Source organism: Salmo salar, chromosome 01 (genome assembly GCF_965601325.2).
Source record: "Salmo salar chromosome 01, fSalSal1, whole genome shotgun sequence".
In the NCBI taxonomy this organism is placed as follows: domain Eukaryota; kingdom Metazoa; phylum Chordata; class Actinopteri; order Salmoniformes; family Salmonidae; genus Salmo; species Salmo salar.
In genome coordinates, this window is record NC_138291.1 from 72702407 (window position 1) to 72722568 (window position 20162).

The 20162-nt window shown below is 41.2% G+C and overlaps 1 protein-coding gene across 2 annotated transcripts; it reads left to right on the plus strand.

The window, feature by feature from the left end:
- LOC106607969 (cilia- and flagella-associated protein 36) lies at positions 1 to 19967 on the plus strand. 2 transcript variants are annotated; one of them, XM_014205509.3, is made up of 11 exons: positions 1 to 365; positions 3949 to 4013; positions 4267 to 4368; positions 8726 to 8840; positions 9170 to 9257; positions 15810 to 15966; positions 17658 to 17796; positions 17933 to 18093; positions 18303 to 18446; positions 18734 to 18841; positions 19016 to 19967. In XM_014205509.3, exons 1-11 carry the CDS (start codon positions 263 to 265, stop codon positions 19097 to 19099), a joined length of 1266 nt encoding a protein of 421 aa, XP_014060984.1. In that variant the 5' UTR covers positions 1 to 262; the 3' UTR covers positions 19100 to 19967. The 2 variants fall into 2 exon arrangements, with proteins under 2 accessions (XP_014060984.1, XP_014060992.1); XM_014205517.3 differs by lacking the exon at positions 18734 to 18841 and having other exon boundaries at positions 4 to 365.
- Positions 19968 to 20162: the final 195 nt, after the last annotated feature.

Sequence of the window (20162 nt, forward strand, 5' to 3'; positions counted from 1 at the left end):
CTGTTCTACTTGTAGAACGTAATCGGTCACCATAGGAACCGGGACCGATTAGGTGTCAACCCTTTCGAAATTCATGAGTGCGCTTTTTCAGATTTTATGCAGCTACCAAAGCATGTAACGGAGAGGGATAATAACAATGGACTAGCTTGCTAGCTAGATCTCAACAAATGTATGGATCCTTAGACTTCAGTTGTGCATTGTTGTACAATTTCGGGGCTAAACTTCCTCGCCTGAAGAACATTATAGGGTGTTATTAGCCAACATGGCTGAGGACAGCGAGTGGGTTGTGGAGAGCATCGCTGGATATTTGTCAAGTCCCGAATGGGTCATACCAGTTACGGACTTCATGGAAAACAAATGTACAGGTAAGGCCATTTATTTTTTTATTTTTTTTTACGATAAGGGAAATTATTAAACGGTTTATAGGACCAGGATTACACATGCTATAATCAATGCTTTGCACCCGAGTTAGCTAGCTAGCCAGCTAACTTAACGTTAGCAGGCTTTTCTGAGTACTTTAGCTAGCTAACGTTAACTGTTGTTAGATTTTACTCTCTTAATCAGTCTAACACACCATTTAATTAGTACAGTGTAGCTAGCTAACTTAGCTATACAGCCCGATACATTTGTGTGCAAAATCGTGTAAATGTTCCTTACAAGCCAGAATGTTTAATCAAATTACATTTCAACTTATTCTACCGGTTGTCTGTGCGGTTTGTCCTTCAGTTTACGAAAAAATATCCACTGGAAAGTATTGTTTACCCGACTTTTCAGAGAGCTGGTAACGTTTGGTACACGGTTCGGTTAGATTGGATATTCGCGTTTTCTCGTCAATAGCTATTGAACCAACTAAGCGTGCCATGGACAATTGATATGGTATATTCTGAATCAGGGTGGAGAATATATATTTAAAAAAATGTTACATTTATTTATTTAAATCATGGAATGGCGTGCTTTGTTCAATAGTTTAATTAAAGTGTTGGAATAATGATTACACCAATGTTTTATGTACACACTAGATGGCTGACACGGGGTGCTGTTTGAAGCCACGGTGCCTCAACTTGGCACTCCCCTAACTTTAAAAAATATATTTTGGAAGCTATATAAATGCATTTATTAATGTATACAGTTGTTTTGCCACGTATTTTATTACAGACACCATAATGCATACTTTTAAATAATATTATGCAAGCTAAACATAAATACAAATCTATAAAAACATTATCCTTAAAGTATAATTTTTTTTGCAAGTTCTAATGTTACTGTCCCCACTACAACAAAAAATACATGTACATTTGTCCTTTAATTGAAACTGTATAATTCCATTCGTTCCTATGGAGAACTGCTTCTTCTTGGGAGTGCCAATATGGCCCGACTGGTGGCTTCAAAGCCTCTCCTTGGCCAATACATAGAATCAGCAATCCAGGGTTTATAAATATCATTGGATTATACCCCAGTTCAAGTGTGTATTTATTGCTGAAACCGTTTACCATTTTAAGAACCAAACAGAAGCAAATAGACCATAACATTTGTTTCTATTGGACAAATTCACATAGGTCCCGCCCTGTTTTGTTTCATTTGCATCCATTTAAGAACTGTTTTGGCACAGAATGAATACACCCTAGTTGTTTACATTGTTTGGAATGCATCAGTGCTTCACATGTTTGAGTGACATCAATCCAATTATTGGAAATTATAAATTAGTACTTTGATGCAAAGAAGCTAGCTAGATAATCTGTCTGGCTCACGCTAGTTAGCTACCATTCCTTTAAGCCACTCGCATGTGGAACTGTCGCACTGTAGCAACAATGGTGCTTAACCAAAATAACAATCACCTCAGTTGCCAAACCTCCCAGTGCCAGGGGCCAGTTTTTAAAAAATGATCAGGATTTTGCATATTGGATAGGGTAAAATGCATAGGAATAGAATGCGAGTCCCAATTTAAGACAATTATTTGTCCGTTCTATTAATTGCATTTCTATACATTTAAGGTGTGTGTGTGTGTGTGTGTGTGTGTGTGTGTACAGTGAGGGGGAAAAAAGTATTTGATCCCCTGCTGATTTTGTACGTTTGCCCACTGACAAAGAAATGATCAGTCTATAATTTTAATGGTAGGTTTATTTGAACAGTGAGAGACAGAATAACAACAAAAAAATCCAGAAAAACGAATGTCAAAAATGTTATAAATTGAGTTGCATTTTAATGAGGGAAATAAGTATTTGACCCCCTCTCAATCAGAAAGATTTCTGGCTCCCAGGTGTCTTTTATACAGGTAACGAGCTGAGATTAGGAGCACACTCTTAAAGGGAGTACTCCTAATCTCAGTTTGTTACCTGTATAAAAGACACCTGTCCACAGAAGCAATCAATCAATCAGATTCCAAACTCTCCACCATGGCCAATACCAAAGAGCTCTCCAAGGATGTCAGGGACAAGATTGTAGACCTACACAAGGCTGGAATGGGCTACAAGACCATCGCCAAGCAGCTTGGTGAGAAGGTGACAACAGTTGGTGCGATTATTTGCAAATGGAAGAAACACAAAATAACTGTCAGTCTCCCTCAGCCTGGTGCTCCATGCAAGATCTCACCTTGTGGAGTTGCAATGATCATGAGAACAGTGAGGAATCAACCCAGAAATACACGGGAGGATCTTGTCAATGATCTCAAGGCAGCTGGGACCATAGTCACCAAGAAAACAATTGGTAACACACTACGCCGTGAAGGACTGAAATCCTGCAGTGCCCGCAAGGTCCCCCTGCTCAAGAAAGCACATATACATGCCCGTCTGAAGTTTGCCAATGAACATCTGAATGATTCAGAGGACAACTGGGTAAAAGTGTTGTGGTCAGATAAGACCAAAATGGAGCTCTTTGGCATCAACCCAACTCGCCGTGTTTGGAGGAGGAGGAATGCTGCCTATGACCCCAAGAATACCATCCCCACCGTGTGGCTCAGTTCATAGAGCATGGTGTTTGTAACGCCAGGGTTGTGGGTTCGATTCCCACGGGGGACCAGTACGGGGGGAAAAAAATTTATGAAATGTATTCACTACTGTAAGTCGCTCTGGATAAGAGCGTCTGCTAAATGACAAAAATGTTTTAAAAAAATGAAACATCATGCTTTGGAGGTGTTTTTCTGCTAAGAGGACAGGACAACTTCACTGCATCAAAGGGTCGATGGACGGGGCCATGTACCGTCAAATCTTGGGTGAGAACCTCCTTCCCTCAGCCAGAGCATTGAAAATGGGTCGTGGTTGGGTATTCCAGCATGACAATGACCCAAAACACACGGCCAAGGCAACAAAGGAGTGGCTCCATTCGAAGAAGCACATTTAGGTCCTGGAGTGGCCTAGCCAGTCTCCAGACCTTATTCCCATAAAAAAATCTGTGGAGGGAGCTGAAGGTTCGAGTTGCCATAAGTCAGCCTCGAAACCTTAATGACTTGGAGAAGATCTGCAAAGAGGAGTGGTACAAAATCCCTCCTGAGATGTGTGCAAACCTGGTTGCCAACTACAAGAAACGTCTGACCTCTGTGATTGGCAACAAAGTACTTGGTGGCAAATCCCAAGTCATGTTTTGCAGAGGGGTCAAATACTTATTTCCCTCATTAAAATGCAAATCATTTTATAACATTTTTGACATGCGTTTTTCTGGATTTTTTTGTTGTTATTCTGTCTCTCACTGTTCAAATAAACCTACCATTAAAATTATAGACTGATCATTTCTTTGTCAGTGGGCAAACGTACAAAATCAGCAGGGGATCAAATACTTTTTCCCCTCACTGTGTGTGTATATATATATTGATGTTTGTTGGTATTGTTTATGACGATGGATTAAAAAACACAGCTGCAAATCCGGAATACATAATGTAGGTAGTGTCCCCCTACTTGTTTAATTGAGATTATGCCTGCAAGTTTGCATAGTTCACTAATTTGGATTTTATTTCAGTTTTTGATGACGAAGATGAGAATAAATTGACTTATACAGATATCCATCAGCAGTACAAGCATTTGGTGAGTAGCTAGTCTTTAGAATGGCTTGCAACATTAATATGCATTGGGTTATTGTGCAAGTTTTCTTATTTTGATTATTTAACGTTATACATGCATCTTAAATATAAATATTTTGGATCTACAATTCCAAGTAGACCTAAATCAAAATGTGAAATGGATGAGTTAGCCTAGTCATGAAAAGTTTTTCGGTGTCTTAACATCACATGTTTTGTCTTTGGAAAACAGTGATGCAAGTAGCCACATTTATTTTCAGGTGGAGAAGTTGTTAGAAACCTACATGCAAGAGGTTGGCATCAATGAGCAGCAGTTTTTGGAGGCATGCTCCTCTCCTTTCGCCAAGTCCAAAACCTTACAGGTAAGCACGATAATCATCTTTTTCATATACGCTGCCACAAATACGCAAGATAAGTAGATTTAGATGGATGAGTGTGCAGTTTTACAATGCAAATGGTTTCAGGTAACATAACCTCTACAAACAATTGCACAGTAGGAGAGTTGTCTTTTTAATGTAAGGCATCTTTTTAGATACAGGATTAATGCCACTCTGCTCTGTCACTTGCTCCATCATGCCTCTTGTGATGACCAATATCTAGGGGATTTGTATTATGATGATGACATCCAATGGTTGCTGGAGATTTGCCAGCTCTTGGTCTCTTACTTTGGACTCTGGCCTTACTGAACAGGCTATATTCTGTATCCGGGCAGAATTCAATAGCTTCCATCTCAGGATGATTCATTTAATGCACCATTAATGCTATATAGCCTGTCATGTATTTGTTATGGTTCAGTGAAGAACATCCCATGGCCCCTAAATGATTCCTGTATGTGAGGGAATTCATTAGTGATTACTTATTAATGTAATGTTACACACAGTATGTTACACACCTGACGTCTCAGACCTAACACCTCTGACGTCTCAGACCTAACACCTCTGACGTCTCAGACCTAACACCTCTGACGTCTCAGACCTAACACCTCTGACGTCTCAGACCTAACACCTCTGACGTCTCAGACCTAACACCTCTGACGTCTCAGACCTAACACCTCTGACGTCTCAGACCTAACACCTCTAACAGTAGAGATTAGCTCTTTGACATCCCAAAGGCCTTGTTGCTTGCTGATGAAGTCGTGTCAATTTTCAGGTCTGCTCATAGGGATTACCTAAACTGGAAGCTAATCAAGTCATTTGGGATGATTATTGCGCAGGAAGGAGTAGTGGACAGTGCTAGTGTCCCTAAAAATGCCACTGAGGTAGCCTAATATGGGATGTACTTTTTTTAGGACTCCCTATTATATTGTTACCATTTAAACATGTAACTTTGGGCCATATCCAATCAAACTCAATTACCAGGTTTCTGAGATAAATTCAAACCGTGATTCTTCTTGCACTAGAAGTCAGCCTAGGTTATGCTCATTTGGTGTGTGTAGGTAAACAAGCTATGTTTCTATTTGTGCCAGAATAATCACTTATCCTGTAGACCCAGGGGCTCAACTTTGGTTTTAGAACTGGGGGGGACATAATATTATGACATATTTTTTTTGCAAGTCCCGCCTCTCCCATCTCCTCATTGGTTTTTAGGAGCATATACCCACGTGGGTGATTTGAAAGATGAACTGAGGTCCACACTCCAGTCCAGTTGGTAGTGGTAATGCACCTTGGTTGCCAACTGCCATTATAAAGTCCAAAAAAGAAGCCTGAAGGAAGAGAGATTATTATAAACAAACTTGGTTTACCCTTTGATCTGTGGATTAATTGTCGGAGTAGAGGACCATGTGCATTTCAGGTAAAATAACAACCCAATGTTTATATCTCAGGACAAATTAGCTAGCAAAAGCAAACTAGCTAAATTGCCATAAATGTTTAATGCTTTTCGACTTGTCCCCGAATTAATATAGTTGGTTCAGAGTAGGGATGCACGATATATTGGTGAACATATCGGAATCGGACAATATTAGCTAAAAATGCAAGTAGAAACTGCAGTCATTTTCATTATTCTTAGCAATGATTTAGGAATCCTTGTGAGTAAGTATTAGCTAGGTAGCCACTTGTTGTTCGCCTATTGAAATTGAACTTCAGTTCATGAAAATAAATAGCTAGCCAGCTACTTAACCCTGTTGCCAAAAGCTAACGTTATAAGCCGCCAGCTAGCTTCATCTGGCTAGTGAGGCTCGACTGGACCGGGTTATGTGTTGTGAAGCTAGCCACAGTATGGATTAAGCACAATAGTGGAATTTGCGGTTTGCCTTCAAAATTGAAGTACCTTTTTGAAAGTGATGCAGAAGGTTACAATTGGTGGAATCATGCCATATTTCGACTAGATAATGTTAAACAAGGTTGGAATGTGAAGCAATGAAATGGGGTATCAGTCTATTCGGTGACACCCACAGAACATAACTGTGAAGAGTTTACGCAAATATTAGCATTGTAGCTCTTATCGCGGGACGATGACTGTGTGAAATCACCTCCCCAGTCAGCCTATTGTGTGTATTGACATTCATATTTCACTGTACAGCTTTACCTAAGGATTGGGGATCAATGAAATGGGGTATCAGTCTACTCAGTACCCAAGCTATTTTTTCCCCCAACGTCCTCCTCAGAGTTATCAGACTCCAAAACATCCACACAGTATTGTTTTTCCTCGGGAATAGTGTTCAAAACACATAGGTTGACAATAAATGTGGCTCAATTCACAGTTGTTTCAGAGTCCCGCAATAAGAGCTACGATGCTAATGTTCTCTGGGTGTCACTGAGTAGACTGATACTCCATGTCATTGATCCACAATCCATAGGTAAGGCTGTACAGTGAAATTTGTATGACCACAATGCAATTCTAAAGTATAATACATCCAGTGTGATTTCAACAGATTTGTCAAATTAACTAATTATTGTCTTTTGTTGATTTCATATAACAACATTCCAAACTCGTTTACCATGATCTATTCAATTATGGCATAATTCTACTATTTGTATTCATTAGCATCACTGTCAATGACCTACTTTTATTTAGAAGGCTAACCGCAAAGTCCACTATTGTGGCTAATCTTTATTGTGGCTAGCTTTACATAGATGGGCCCGACCACCATTAATCAAATAAGAACGGTCTTATAAATTAGGGTTATTTTAGATGATGACACCTAGCTATATAGTTAGCTAGCTAACTATAGCTACTGAAACAGATTATGTCGTTTTGCTATGTTTTTGGGGAAGAACATTGTTTGCATCCATGAACTAGCTAGCTCTCTTTTATGACCAGCACTGTAATGTGTAATAACTACATAAAAAATGAATGAATGCCTTAAATTATTATGTGACGTGCAGTCATATTCAGGTCCTGATTGGTCAACAAGCATATTTGGCATGTCAAATAGTGTTATTTGATGTGTATCTTTTTTGACACGCAAAGCCCCAAACAGCGTTCCATAGAAATCCTGGTTGAGAATGAAATGACTGAACAAATGAACAACAAAACAGCACATCAAGTAAGTGAAAGAAATAGGTTTTGATTATATTTTACTGGTAATGGGGACATACGTAAATGCCAACAACATAACTTTTTGGACAGTGTGGTGTGTAACCTTTATTTAACTAGGCAAGTCAGTTAATTTACAATGACGGCCTACCCCGGCCAAACCCGGACGACGATGGGCCAATTGTGAGCCGCCCTATGGGACTCCCAATCACGGCCAGATGTGATACAGCCTGGATTCGAACCAGGGACTACAGTGACGCCTCTTGCACTGAGATGCAGTGCCTTAGAACACTGCGTCCGTGTGTGTGTGTGTGTGTGTGTGTGTGTGTGTGTGTGTTAACTATTTAACTGTACTAGAATGCTTAAATGGCCGCAAAAAAATGTAAATATCGGTATAGTTGTATATTTTTTGGGGCAAGGAAAATATCGGATATCGGTATCCGCCAAAAATGTCATATCGGTGCATCACTAGTTCGTTTTGATATTTCAACCTGCGTGTCCTGATCGCGTCTGGTGTGGGTGGACAAATCAACATGCACGCGGACATACGCACACGAGCGGTCTGGTCAGCATGTAATGCTCTCCTGCAAAACATTCAAGTTCATTTACAGCCTAGATCTTCTTGAAATGTTTCCTCCTCGTCGTGGACTGAGGAACATGTCCCATCATATTCAACTCCATGGCCAAAGAATGTATGGACCTGCATGACAATACACAATAGGAAATAGTTCCAGTACATAATGATGATGTATTCTGTTTCTCCATCTGGTGATGTTGGGTTGTGAGCCTGAGACGGTTAGCTACTGGAATTCAGGAAGACCTGATCTATGACAGGATTAGTGGCCCAGGCCTGAATTGGGTTAGTGAGATCTAGGAACAGCTCAAGGGAGCTATTCCTGATGGAGAGTGTTACTTAGTCCCAGATCCAGCGGTGCCCTCTGGGACTTACCTGGGCCAGAAAAAGACATCAGGTGTGTGTGATACAGAGAGCTAGTTTGAACCCTAACCATGCTGTTGGCCCACTGTAACAATGACAGTGCCAACTGTCAAGAGTGCACACCCAGAGGTAGTAGAAAGTACAAACATGATCTAGCCAAAATAGTTAGATAATGTTGAAAATTATTAGTGCTTGTTATTAACTTGTTACTAACCCCTTTTTTGACTGTTTGTTCAATGTCCATCCTAATTACTGTTAGATAGGCCTAACTGTTTTCTGCTCTTGTCCTGTCTTCCTTGATACAGGCTGTATTCCATCCCATCCTGGCCACAGATGACTTCCAGATGTTCAGGGCTCTCATGGTACAGAAGAATATAGAGCTGCAGCTCCAGGCGCTGCATGTCATTAAAGAGAGAAATGGTAGGCTTATTGGCCTTGTCAGAGTTGTCACACAACTCCCAATTAGGGTTTCAGAATCCTATAACTTTCCAAAAATGTCCAGATTTTCCAGAAGTCTTGTTTGGAGGATTCTGGATTTCCTGATTATTCTCTGAATCTTTCAAGTGGGATTTCTGTAGAAAATATGGGAAAGTGACTTGATATCGTTGCAGCCCTAGTCCTAATGCTTGCTTACCATACCTGCTTACATTCTACATTCACACACACTATGGTACTGATGAGCCTACACCGTCTAAAACGACACCGATTAAACCGTTTTGTTCTAATGTTTACCCTTCCTGTGTGCGTAGGCGCTCTGCCTGAGTGTCTCACAGATGGAGCAGATGTGATGAGTGAGCTGGAGCAGCAGGAGCTGAAGATTCTTCAGGAGGTGCTCAGGTAAGAGACATAGAACTGAGGCCTTTCCACCCAATCTCATACATGCACGGTGACTCTGGAATTTATTGATGTAATTTTATAAGAAAAGTGTTTTCGTTCAGGATCTCATCAATGATGTAGGCCTTTGTGTAGTTTCCTTTAGTCATTGGAGCATACGTAGGGCCCATAGTTTTTCCTGAGCACATCCTTAGACCTTGGAAAAGCTCCAATGTTTGTCTATAACCAGGGTCTGGAGACTTTCCTGGTCAGGACATTTGGTCATGAACAACTCCTGGCTCTAAGCATTATGCTATGTATGCTAATGCACTTGGCTACAAAAGTATCCATTTTGATGTTTGTGTTCTGTACGGTGTGCTGGTGTTTGCTCTGGTTGCAAATCCAATGTCCTCTTTGGGGATCAGTGTATTTGTATTATTATGGATCCCCATTCCTGGGGTCCAGCAAAATTAAGGCAGTTAAACAATTTTAAAAACATTTACAATAAATTCACAACAGATTTCACAACGCAGTAAGTGTGTGCCCTCAGGCCACTACTCTACTATCACATATCTACAACACAAAATCCATGTGTACATGTGTGTATAGTGCGGTGCGTATGTTATCGTGCCTGTGCTTGTGTCTCTTCAGAGACCCCGCTGTTCAATAAGTTGTATTTGTTTTATTTATATGATTCTATTGCTTGCATCAGTTACCCTGATGTGGAATAGAGTTCCATGTAGCCATGGCTCTATGCAGTACTGTGTGCCTCCCATAGTCTGTTCCAGACATGAGGGCTGTGAAGAGACCTCTGGTGGCATGTCTTGTGGGGTATGCATGGGTGTCCGAGCTGTGTGCTAGTAGTTCAAACAGACAGCTCGGTGCATTCAACATGTCAATACCTCTCACAAATACATGTAGTGATGAAGTCAATCTCTCCTCCACTTTTAGCCAGGAGAGATTGGCATGCATATGATCAATTTTAGCTCTCTGTGTACATCCAAGGGCCAGCCGTGCTGCCCTGTTCTGAGCCAATTGCAATTTTCCCGAGTCCCTCTTTGTGGCACCTGACCACACGACTGAAAAGTAGTCCAGGTACAACAAAACTAGCGCCTATAGGACCTGCCTTGTTGATAGTGCTGTTTAGGTAGAGCAGCACTTTATTATGGACAGACTTCTCCCATCTTAGTTACTGTTGTATTAATATGTTTTAACCTTGACAGTTTACAATCCAGGGTTACTCCAAGCAGTTTAGTCACCTCAACTTGCTCAATTTCCCCGTTATTTATTCCAAGATTTTGTTGAGGTTTAGGGTTTAGTGAATGAGTTGTACAATGCTTTTAGTTTTAGAAATATTTAGGACTAACTTATTCCTTGCCACCCATTCTGAAACTAACTGCAGCTCTTTGTTAAGTGTTGCAGTCATTTCAGTCGCTATAGTAGCTGACGTGTATAGTGTTGAGTCATCCACATACATAGACACACTGGCTTTACTCAAAGCCAGTGGCATGTCGTTAGTAAAAATTTAAAAAAGTAAGGGCCAGACAGCTGTCCGGGGGAATTCCTGATTCTACCTAGATTATGTCGGAGATGCTTCCATTAAAGAACACCCTCTGTGTTCTGTTAGACAGGTAACTCTTTATCCACAATATAACAGGGGGTGTAAAGCCATAACACATACGTTTTTCCAGTAGCAGACTATGATCGATAATATCAAAAAAGACATTGAAGTATAACACAAACTTAATAAGCATGGGTAACAGGCTATTTGGTCAGCTATTTGAACCAGTAAAGGGGGCTTTACTATTCTTATGTAGGGGAATGACTTTTGCTTCCCTCCAGGCCTGGGGGCACACACTTTCTTTCTAGTAGGCTTAAATTAAAGATATGGCAAAAAGGACTGTCAATATCGTCTGCTACTGTCCTCAGTAATTTTCCATCCAAGTTGTCAGACCCCTGTGGCTTGTCATTGTTGATAGACAACAATACTTTTTTCACCTTTTCCATACATACTTTACCAAATTCAAAATTACAATCCTTGTCTTTCATAATTTGATCAGATGTGTAGTGTCAGCGTTTGTTGCTGGAATGGCATGCCTACATTTTCTAATCTTGCCAATGAAAACATTATTAAAGTAGTTGTCAATATCAGTGGGTTTTGTGATTTTAATTTCATTTAAGGTGCTCGAAAGCTTTTTACTATCATTCTTTATATGATTTCTTTGTTTCATAGTATAGTTTCTTCTTTTTATTCAGTTTAGTCATATGATTTCTCAATTTGTAGTACAGTTGCTAATCGGTTGTGCTGCCAGACTTATTTGCCATACCTTTTGCCTCATCCCTCTCAACCATACAATTTTTGAATTCCTCATCAATTCAAGGGGATTTAACAGTTTTGCAGTCATTTTCTTAATGGGTGCATGTTTATTAGTAACTGGGATAAGCAATTTCATAAATGTGTCAAGTGCAGCGTCTGGCTGCTCCTCATTCCACACCACACACCAACCAATATTCTTTATATCATCAACATAAGAATCACTACAAAATGTGTTGTATTACCGCTCAACCTCTACGGGATCGTTGTCCTCCTGATCATTGGGCAGTCTTGAGACAACATTTTGATCAGGCATGCAATGGTTCAATTGATCAGTCAAAACTTTGCACATACACTGCTGCCAACTAGTGGACAAAATCTAAATTGCGCCTGGGCTGGAATAATACATTATGGCCTTTCTCTTGCATTTCAAAGCTGATGGTACAAAAAAAATGCACGTTTTTTTTCTTTGTATGATCTTTTACCAGAACTAATGTGTTATTCTCCTACATTCATTTCACATTTCCACAAACTAGAAAAGAGTTACCTTTCAAATGGTATCAAGAATATGCATATCCTTGCTTCAGGTCCTGAGCTACAGGCAATTAGATTTGGTTGTCATTTCAGGCAAAACATTTTTTTTTTTAAGGGTACGATCCTTAGGCCCAGCCTTTGGAACTTTGGTTTTCCTAGATATGGCTACTATATTGTTGGATTTGGATACTGCTTTAAAGGAAATTTCTGCTGCATTAATAAAGATGTGATGAATACATGTTGATGATTTCATTTCTGTGCTCTTTGTAACTGCCCTGGTCGGTTGACTGATAACTTAAACCAGGTTGCAGGCACTGGGTACAGTTTGAAGCTGTTTCTTGAGTGGGCAGCTTGATGAAAGCCAGTCAATATCGAAATCACCCAGAAAATATACCTCTGTTGATATGCATTTCACACACATTATCCATATACTGACTGTTAGCACTTGGTGGTCTATAGCAGCTTCCCTCAAGAATGGGCTTTAGGTGAGGCAGATGAACCTGTAGCCATAGTACTTCAACAGTATTTAACATGAGATCCTCTCTAAGCTTTACAGGAATGTGGTTCTTAATATAGACCGCAACACTGCAGCCATTGGCAATTCTGTAGATGTTATAACCGTGTATTGCTACCACTATCATAAAAGGTATTATCTAAGTTAGTTTCAGAGTTAGAATATGAATGTCATCTGTTACTAGCAAGTTAATGACTTCATGAACCTTGTTTCTTAGACTACATGTATGTTAGTGGGCTATTTTTAGCATTTTCTGGACTGCTTGATTGTTTTCTTCACTGGAAGCTTAGCAGAAGTAGACATAATCATGCTATGCATGTTAGTGCAGGGTGAGCTGCACACAGTGGACTTCCTACTAGGGCACACCATCTCAGTGCTAAAAGTATAATAGGCACATGATTACTGCATACAATAGCTGTGGGATCAGCAGAGGCATTCAGGGCAGTTAGAGGGACATAAATTAGGTTACTTACAGTACATTGTGTCTTCCAACGACCCTGGGATAATGTACATTTGCTGAAGCATTGTGACAATGGTAAGGATTAACTGAGCTGGGGTCATTGATAAGTAATTGTCTCAATGCAGCCTTATAATGCTGTGAAAGGATCCAGGAACCAAAATTATTTGGGTGGATCCCATGCTCCTTATAAAATGAGCATTGTTTCTAGGAGGTATCAAAATTGTCAATAAATGTTACACCCACAGAGCTGCAATAGTCTCAGAGCCAGTAATGGAGGGCTAAAAGTCTGCTGAAAGGTTTAATGCCACGATTTAGGGAGGGCAGAGGGCCAGATATTATGGGGCGTTTGTTGGTGTCAAGCAGTGACACAATCAGTTTCTTTAAATTCCATCTTCAGCTGTTCTGAGCTGCCCTTCATAATGTCATTAAATCCCACATGAACCATGAAACTCAATTTCCTGATGTTTAAAATGTTTGGGGGCAGCTTATTAATGTCCTGTACTTGTGCTCCTGGATAGCACAAAGTTTTTACTCCAGGGACTGAGACATTTCTCACCATTGAACTGCCCAATACAACAGCTTGAGAAGGGAATGGAGAAATCTACACATTCCTACCCATAACATAATTCGTTGAACCTTTCACGGATCCACGAGAAGCAGGATAGCGTACGTCTGCTGCTCCCGGCGACAGGTCCAGACCTCCCACCGCAGGCAGTGCCCCGTCAGATCCAGGGAGAGGGAAAGGAGCCGAACTCGACGACGAAGCCGTTGCTGGAGTCAGCGTAGTTAGAGTATGGTGGAAATTACAAAATTATGTTATAATGCTGTTATTGCATCAAGTGGTTGTTAGAACGCTCATCTGTGTGTGTTCTACTGAGGATGGGCCCCTAGAAGATTTACATTGTCTTTGGGTGATACCCACATTCCAGAGCATGAGTTAATGTTTCTGTTCTATAAGGTACCAGGGAGAGATGACTCCAGGGACAGACCCTGGTCTCTACACGATGAGATACTGCCTGCTGTGAATTATAAGTATCTTTCATACAAATCTTAACCTTGTGACCCATTCCATACATCTGTTGTTTGTCATGTAGACTGAAGGAGGATGGACTTTGCTATAAAATGCTGTTGCTCAAACCAGCTCGTTGAGTTCTCAGTGATCACATCCAGGGGTGATTACCGACCAGCTCCATTACTGCAGTAATTAAATAAAAGTTTTTAATTGTTTTGAAGAAATCTAAGTCTCCTTTAGATTACAATAATTCCAACACGAGTCAACACCAGCAATCAAGGCGCAAGTAGATCAGGCACCAGTGCAGCAAAGCTATTCCTTATGTCAATCTGCTCCGACCCTCTCGCAGTCATTCCTATCCACTTAGCAGCATGCCGCTGCCTTCAGTTTCCGCCACTTGTGACATGGGACCAGCGCTGATTGGAACAGTCTTCTTGCTGTTCTCGTCTACTTCAATACAAGATGGAGGAGGAGAAGCAGATGGAGATGACTTATTTGGCAGGCTAGTTCCAGGTAGCACAGGCCATTCGAATAGGGACAGATGACAAGGCGGGGAAACATCCATCAGACCCGAGCGGCGTTTTCCCCATACATTCGTGCAGAATTGAGATTTGCTTGCTAAGCATAGCCACCTCATTCCTGTAATCCTCCGCTAGCAAACAATTGCCACATTGGAACTCCGGATTGTCAATATTGTCCCAGACAAGAGCGTAATAAACACAGCTTCTACAGAGCTGGAAATGTTCGTTAGCTATTCCAGGCGAAGCGGGCTCCAATGCAACTTAGCTAGGTAGTTGGTAGCAGGTGTTGACACAAACACTTATAAAACTTCGGAAACAACAGGTCGAGGCGAGGGAGGTATCAGCTTGTGAGCGGAAATGACATATGATGTATAGCCAGGAACAACACAAATACTGGTCTCACTATCCAAGATTATATCTTCCTTGTTCTATAAGCCGCTCTATCTCTAATGGGATTTCTGCATTTGAAGCTAAGCGAAGTGCAGCACTAAAGGTTGTGTGTCCATAGGGAACTAAGCTCCTTAGTGTTACACTGAAATTGAGGGGTTTACACTCCATGGCAATGGAGAGAATTGTGTTTTTATACTTATGTCTTAGGGTTGGCCTCACCCACCATTCTTTGGTCCTGATTCGTCTACTTGAAGTCTCAGAGGGACATGTTATAGATCTATGTGACGCGTCTTCATGCTTTGACTGTAAGTGGTCTAATCGGGGCATTCGATTGCTAGTTTACCCAGAGCTTTGAGATGTGCTTCACAAGAGCTAGGCCTATTTTATAGCACAGATTGTGTAGAGACCACTTGACCTTCGGTGGTCTCATGTTAAGTTATGTTGTCAGCTATGCTCATCGAAAATGTCGCAACATTTTTGTGTTCTTCAAATCCTGTGTGATGGAAAGTTTCATCCTTGTTGAATTAAGCTGCTAATCAGTTCAATTAAGAGATCATGATGGTGAGTGGCAGCAAGGTGATCACTAAGGACAGGAGCTGGGACTCATGCCAGCTTTGGGCCTTATAGTGTCTTTATAACACTCATACTTCAGTACTATGTAGGTTATGTTGTTTAAGACTGGCAGTAGGCAAACCTTTATTCAACTACAAGTAACACATTCTTTGTTGTAAAGTAACCTCTCTTATCATCGGTGTTATGCGACTACCTAGGCCCAGAATAGGGGATTCATCTACTGATATTAAACATATCTCCCTCTATGTGTTTGCACAGGATGTCAAAGGATGAGTATGACCAAGAGATGGCTCTGAGATTGCAGTCAGAGGAGGAGATTGGCTCCACGTCCAGAAGCTGCTCTGATAGGCCACTTCTAGAAGCAGACAGCATCCAGACGACCGCCTCCACTCAACAGACAAACACCACCAACAAGGTGAGTTATGAATCTAATACTGACCCATTGGAGTGATGTAATACAAAAAGAATAAACACCAATAACTCTTTGTCTGCCTTTCTTCAGAGTGTGATAAATGTGTCCTATTTCATGTATTTGTAGCTATAGTATTCTTCTGAGCTATGTAATTTAGCATCAACACAAAGGGATAGTGATGCGTGCTGCAGCCAGCTGCTTACAGCCCCTGCATAGGCTACGTATCATGTTATTAGATGGTCTTCAATCAGTCACATCAGTCTACTAATGCAGAGCAGTACAGTTGTGGCCAAAAGTTTTGAGAATGACACAAATATACATTTTCACAAAGTCTGCTGCCTCAGTTTGTATGATGGCAATTTGCATATACTCCAGAAAGTTATGAAGAGTGATTAGATGAATTGCAAAGTCGCTCTTTGCCATGCAAATGAACTGAATCCCCAAAAAACATTTCCACTGCATTTCTGCAGAAGGCTTCAGGGCGCCCAAGAAAGTCCATCAAGCGCCAGGACCGTCTCCTAAAGTTGATTCAGCTGCGGGATCGGGGCACCACCAGTACAGGGCTTGCTCAGGAATGGCAGCAGGCAGGTGTGAGTGCATCTGCACGCACAGTGAGGCGAAGACTTTTGGAGGATGGCCTAGTGTCAAGAAGGGCAGCAAAGAAGCCACTTCTCTCCAGGAAAAACATCAGGGACAGACTGATATTCTGCAAGTCATTTTCTCTGATGAATCCCCTTTCCGATTGTTTGGGGCATCCGGAAAAAAGCTTGTCCGGAGAAGACAAGGTGAGCGCTACCATCAGTCCTGTGTCATGCCAACAGTAAAGCAGCCTGAGACCATTCATGTGTGGGGTTGCTTCTCAGCCAAGGGAGTGGGCTCACTCACAATTTTGCCTAAGAACACAGCCATGAATAAAGAATGGTACGAACACATCCTCCGAGAGCAACTTCTCCCAACCATCCAGGAACAGTTTGGTGACGAACAATGCCTTTTCCAGCATGATGGAGCACCTTGCCATAAGGCAAAAGTGATAACTTAGTGGCTCGGGGAACAAAGCATTAATATTTTGGGTCCATGGCCAGGAAACTCCTCAGACCTTAATCCCATTGAGAACTTGTGGTCAATCCTCAAGAGGCGGGTGGACAAACAAAAACCCACAAATTCTGACAAACTCCAAGCATTGATTATGCAAGAATGGGCTGCCATCAGTCAGGATGTGGCCCAGAAGTTAATTGACAGCATGCCAGGGCGGATTGCAGAGGTCTTGAAAAAGAAGGGTCAACACAGCAAATATTGACTCTTTGCATCAACTTCATGTAATTGTCAATAAAAGCCTTTGACACTTATGAAATTCTTGTAATTATACTTCAGTATTCCATAGTAACATCTGACAAAAATATGTAAAGACACTGAAGCAGCAAACTTTGTGGAAATTAATATTTGTGTTATTCTCAACTTTTGGCCACGACTGTACATGATCTGGCAGATATCCAACCCTAATCAAGGACATGGACTCTCCTTACTACAATGGCTGTTTTTTCAAGTCGTCTCAGAAAGCGGCTTGTATCCCTATAAACTAAAGCATTGACTTGTAACACTGTTTTTGCTGCATTATCGTTACAATGTGGTGTTTTAGCCTGTATATTAACCTAATGTGGGGTATGTGACAACTCTTGTATGTTGCACATGCGAAGGTGGGGAACAGTGGGGGCCAACAGCCCTCTGTCGCTCTGGTCAATTGCAATGCAACCCTGAAGCCTGCTGTAGCTGGAGGTGGTGGGCAGATTAGTCCACCCAAGACCAGCACATCTGCCCTTTCTAAGTTGCCATCAGGTAATAATACTGACTCTGTATACACTACTGTTCCCCTTGAAGCCTTTCCTGTAGTGTAGACATAGTACATGAATGCTAAAAGGTTGAATATACTTCAGAGGGTGTATGAGTAATAGATGGTTATGTGTTGATGCAGAGCGGCACAGTGCAGAGCCAAGGATCCTGCCTGCAGTGAGGGTTCCAGTGAAGGGCACTGAGCCTCCGGCTGTCTCCAGGGAGAAGGGGAGCAGCAGCCAGGCAGCAGAGGGCTGGATAGAGGAGGCACGTAAGGAGGCTGGCATCTCCAAGCCATTCACAGTGAGTCTCTCCTACTGCATATACCATACATGCCATGTGTGTCATGCACTGACTATAAATCACTCTGAATGAAAGCCTCCGCTGGATAACATGATTGTGGCAAACAAACAACACTCAGGCAACAGTACATAGAAAGGAAACCTTGAAATGCTACATTACTAGTTTTGTTGGAGACAGAACTGATGGACTGTGTTTCTCTGTGTGTTCAGGAGTTGTCAGCAGAGCAGCAGGAGCAACTCCAGCAAAGGGCACTGTACCTGAGGCAGCAGAGGGACAAGCTTCAGGCCATGAAAAAAGAACAAAGACCCAAACCAGCCACACCAGAAACCCCAGCACCCACTCCCTGCACACCGGTAACATCACACCTTCTTCTATGTCTCTTCCTGTAAACATATGGGTAGTACTCCTCCATAAGACACACGTAACAGCTTTGTGGTAGATAATAATGCACACCTCGGCTGATGACTGCATAGCACCTGGGGTCAACTCTGGTCTTCCTATCTCATTGTTTTCCCCTCTTGATTTCCCCTGATATTTAGTCTCAGTTTTGTCTGTTTTCACATTCTTCCTTTTTGAAGTTTGGATTTTCTCCTTCTCTTTATTCCCCTATCATTTTCTTTTGCTGCATTGCCAATCAAAGGACGATGGTCCCAAAATGAACGGGGGTGGTGCTAGTATAAAGGAAGAGAGGGTCAATGCACCCCAGCCTGTGAGCTCTCCTGTGGGGGGACAGGAGAAGCAGCCCAAGGTGATCTGTTTGAGTGATGAAGTTTTGATTTCACTTTGTAGTGCTGCTGCCGTATGTGCTTCTATTCTTACTGTAGCTACAGCCCTGTGCCTGTCAATATGGCTGATATGTGCGACTTGACTAGATTTAGTGGTGCTACCGTTCAAAATTTGACTCAATTTGTTCTCTTCATAGGAGATCTCTGTCGAAGAAAAAAAGAAGTTGCAGAAAAGAAAACATCTGGCAGAAAAACTGAAAGAGGAAGTCATCAAAAAGTAAAACTGCAGTATATCCCCCCAGAGTGTAACTGTAGTCAAACTGGACCATCAATTCATTGGGAAGCTGAGATGGACTGTGCTTGTGAAGGGGCAACAGGAAATGTGCATTTGTAATGGAATGTAGTATTTCAATGATTATTGATAGTCTTAAAGGGAATGACACATTGGTTTCCTTACCCTATAAGCAGTCTATGGGCAAGGTGACAACAATCCATGCTTTCGTTTAGTTGCCCTGGCACTGATTTGGAAATTATGCACAAACTATTCTAATATTGGTCCTATGACTTGAATATGATTTGTTCCACAAATGCTTAAATGTTAGCATGTGGTAACAGTGCCAGGGAAACTAAACCAAGGTATGAATTGCTGTAATACCTTGTTTATAGACTGCTTACAGGGTAAGGAAACAAATGTCATTTTGTAATTTGGGTGAACTATCCCTTTGTATAATATGTGGTTTAATAAATACATTAAAAAAAAAAAGTAAATTCTGCCAGAGATCTTGTGTAATAAACCTACTGGTCTGTGACAGGTGCTTAGCACGAAAAGATGCAATTAACTATCCATGCTTGTAGATAAGATGCTCTGAGGTATACATCCTGTTAAGTATGAATAGGCATTAGGAAATGATCAGCACACAAATATACAAACTTTACTGTATATGAAAAATGTAAAGGTTGTAGCATTAACACAATTCAGAAAAATAAGCAGGTTGTTCACATTTGTATTGCAGGTTCAGTTCAATGTATATAAACCCTGGATTGCTGATGCTATGTATTGGCCATTGAGAACTTTGAAGCCTCTGGTCGGCCGTATTGGCACTCCTCCATAGAATTTTGGTATTTCAATTAAATGTTAAATACATGTAATTTTGTCCTCTCTTTTTTTAGTTGGGACAGTAACTCAATTATACATTTAGGAAAATATATATGTTTAGCTCACAATATCATTTAAAAGTATTCATTAAGGTGTCTAAGAATAAATATGCCAATAATGAATGTAGACAAATGCATTTCTAAATACTTTATACACTCAGGGAGTGCCAAGATTGAGGAACTGTGGCT

Coding starts and splice junctions, on each gene's coding strand:
- LOC106607969 (XM_014205509.3), top strand. CDS start 263: ATGGCTGAGGACAGCGAGTGGGTTGTGGAGAGCATCGCTGGATATTTG. Junction 17,797..17,932: donor CCTTTCTAAGTTGCCATCAG/GTAATAATACTG, acceptor GTGTTGATGCAG/AGCGGCACAGTGCAGAGCCA. Junction 18,842..19,015: donor GACAGGAGAAGCAGCCCAAG/GTGATCTGTTTG, acceptor TTCTCTTCATAG/GAGATCTCTGTCGAAGAAAA.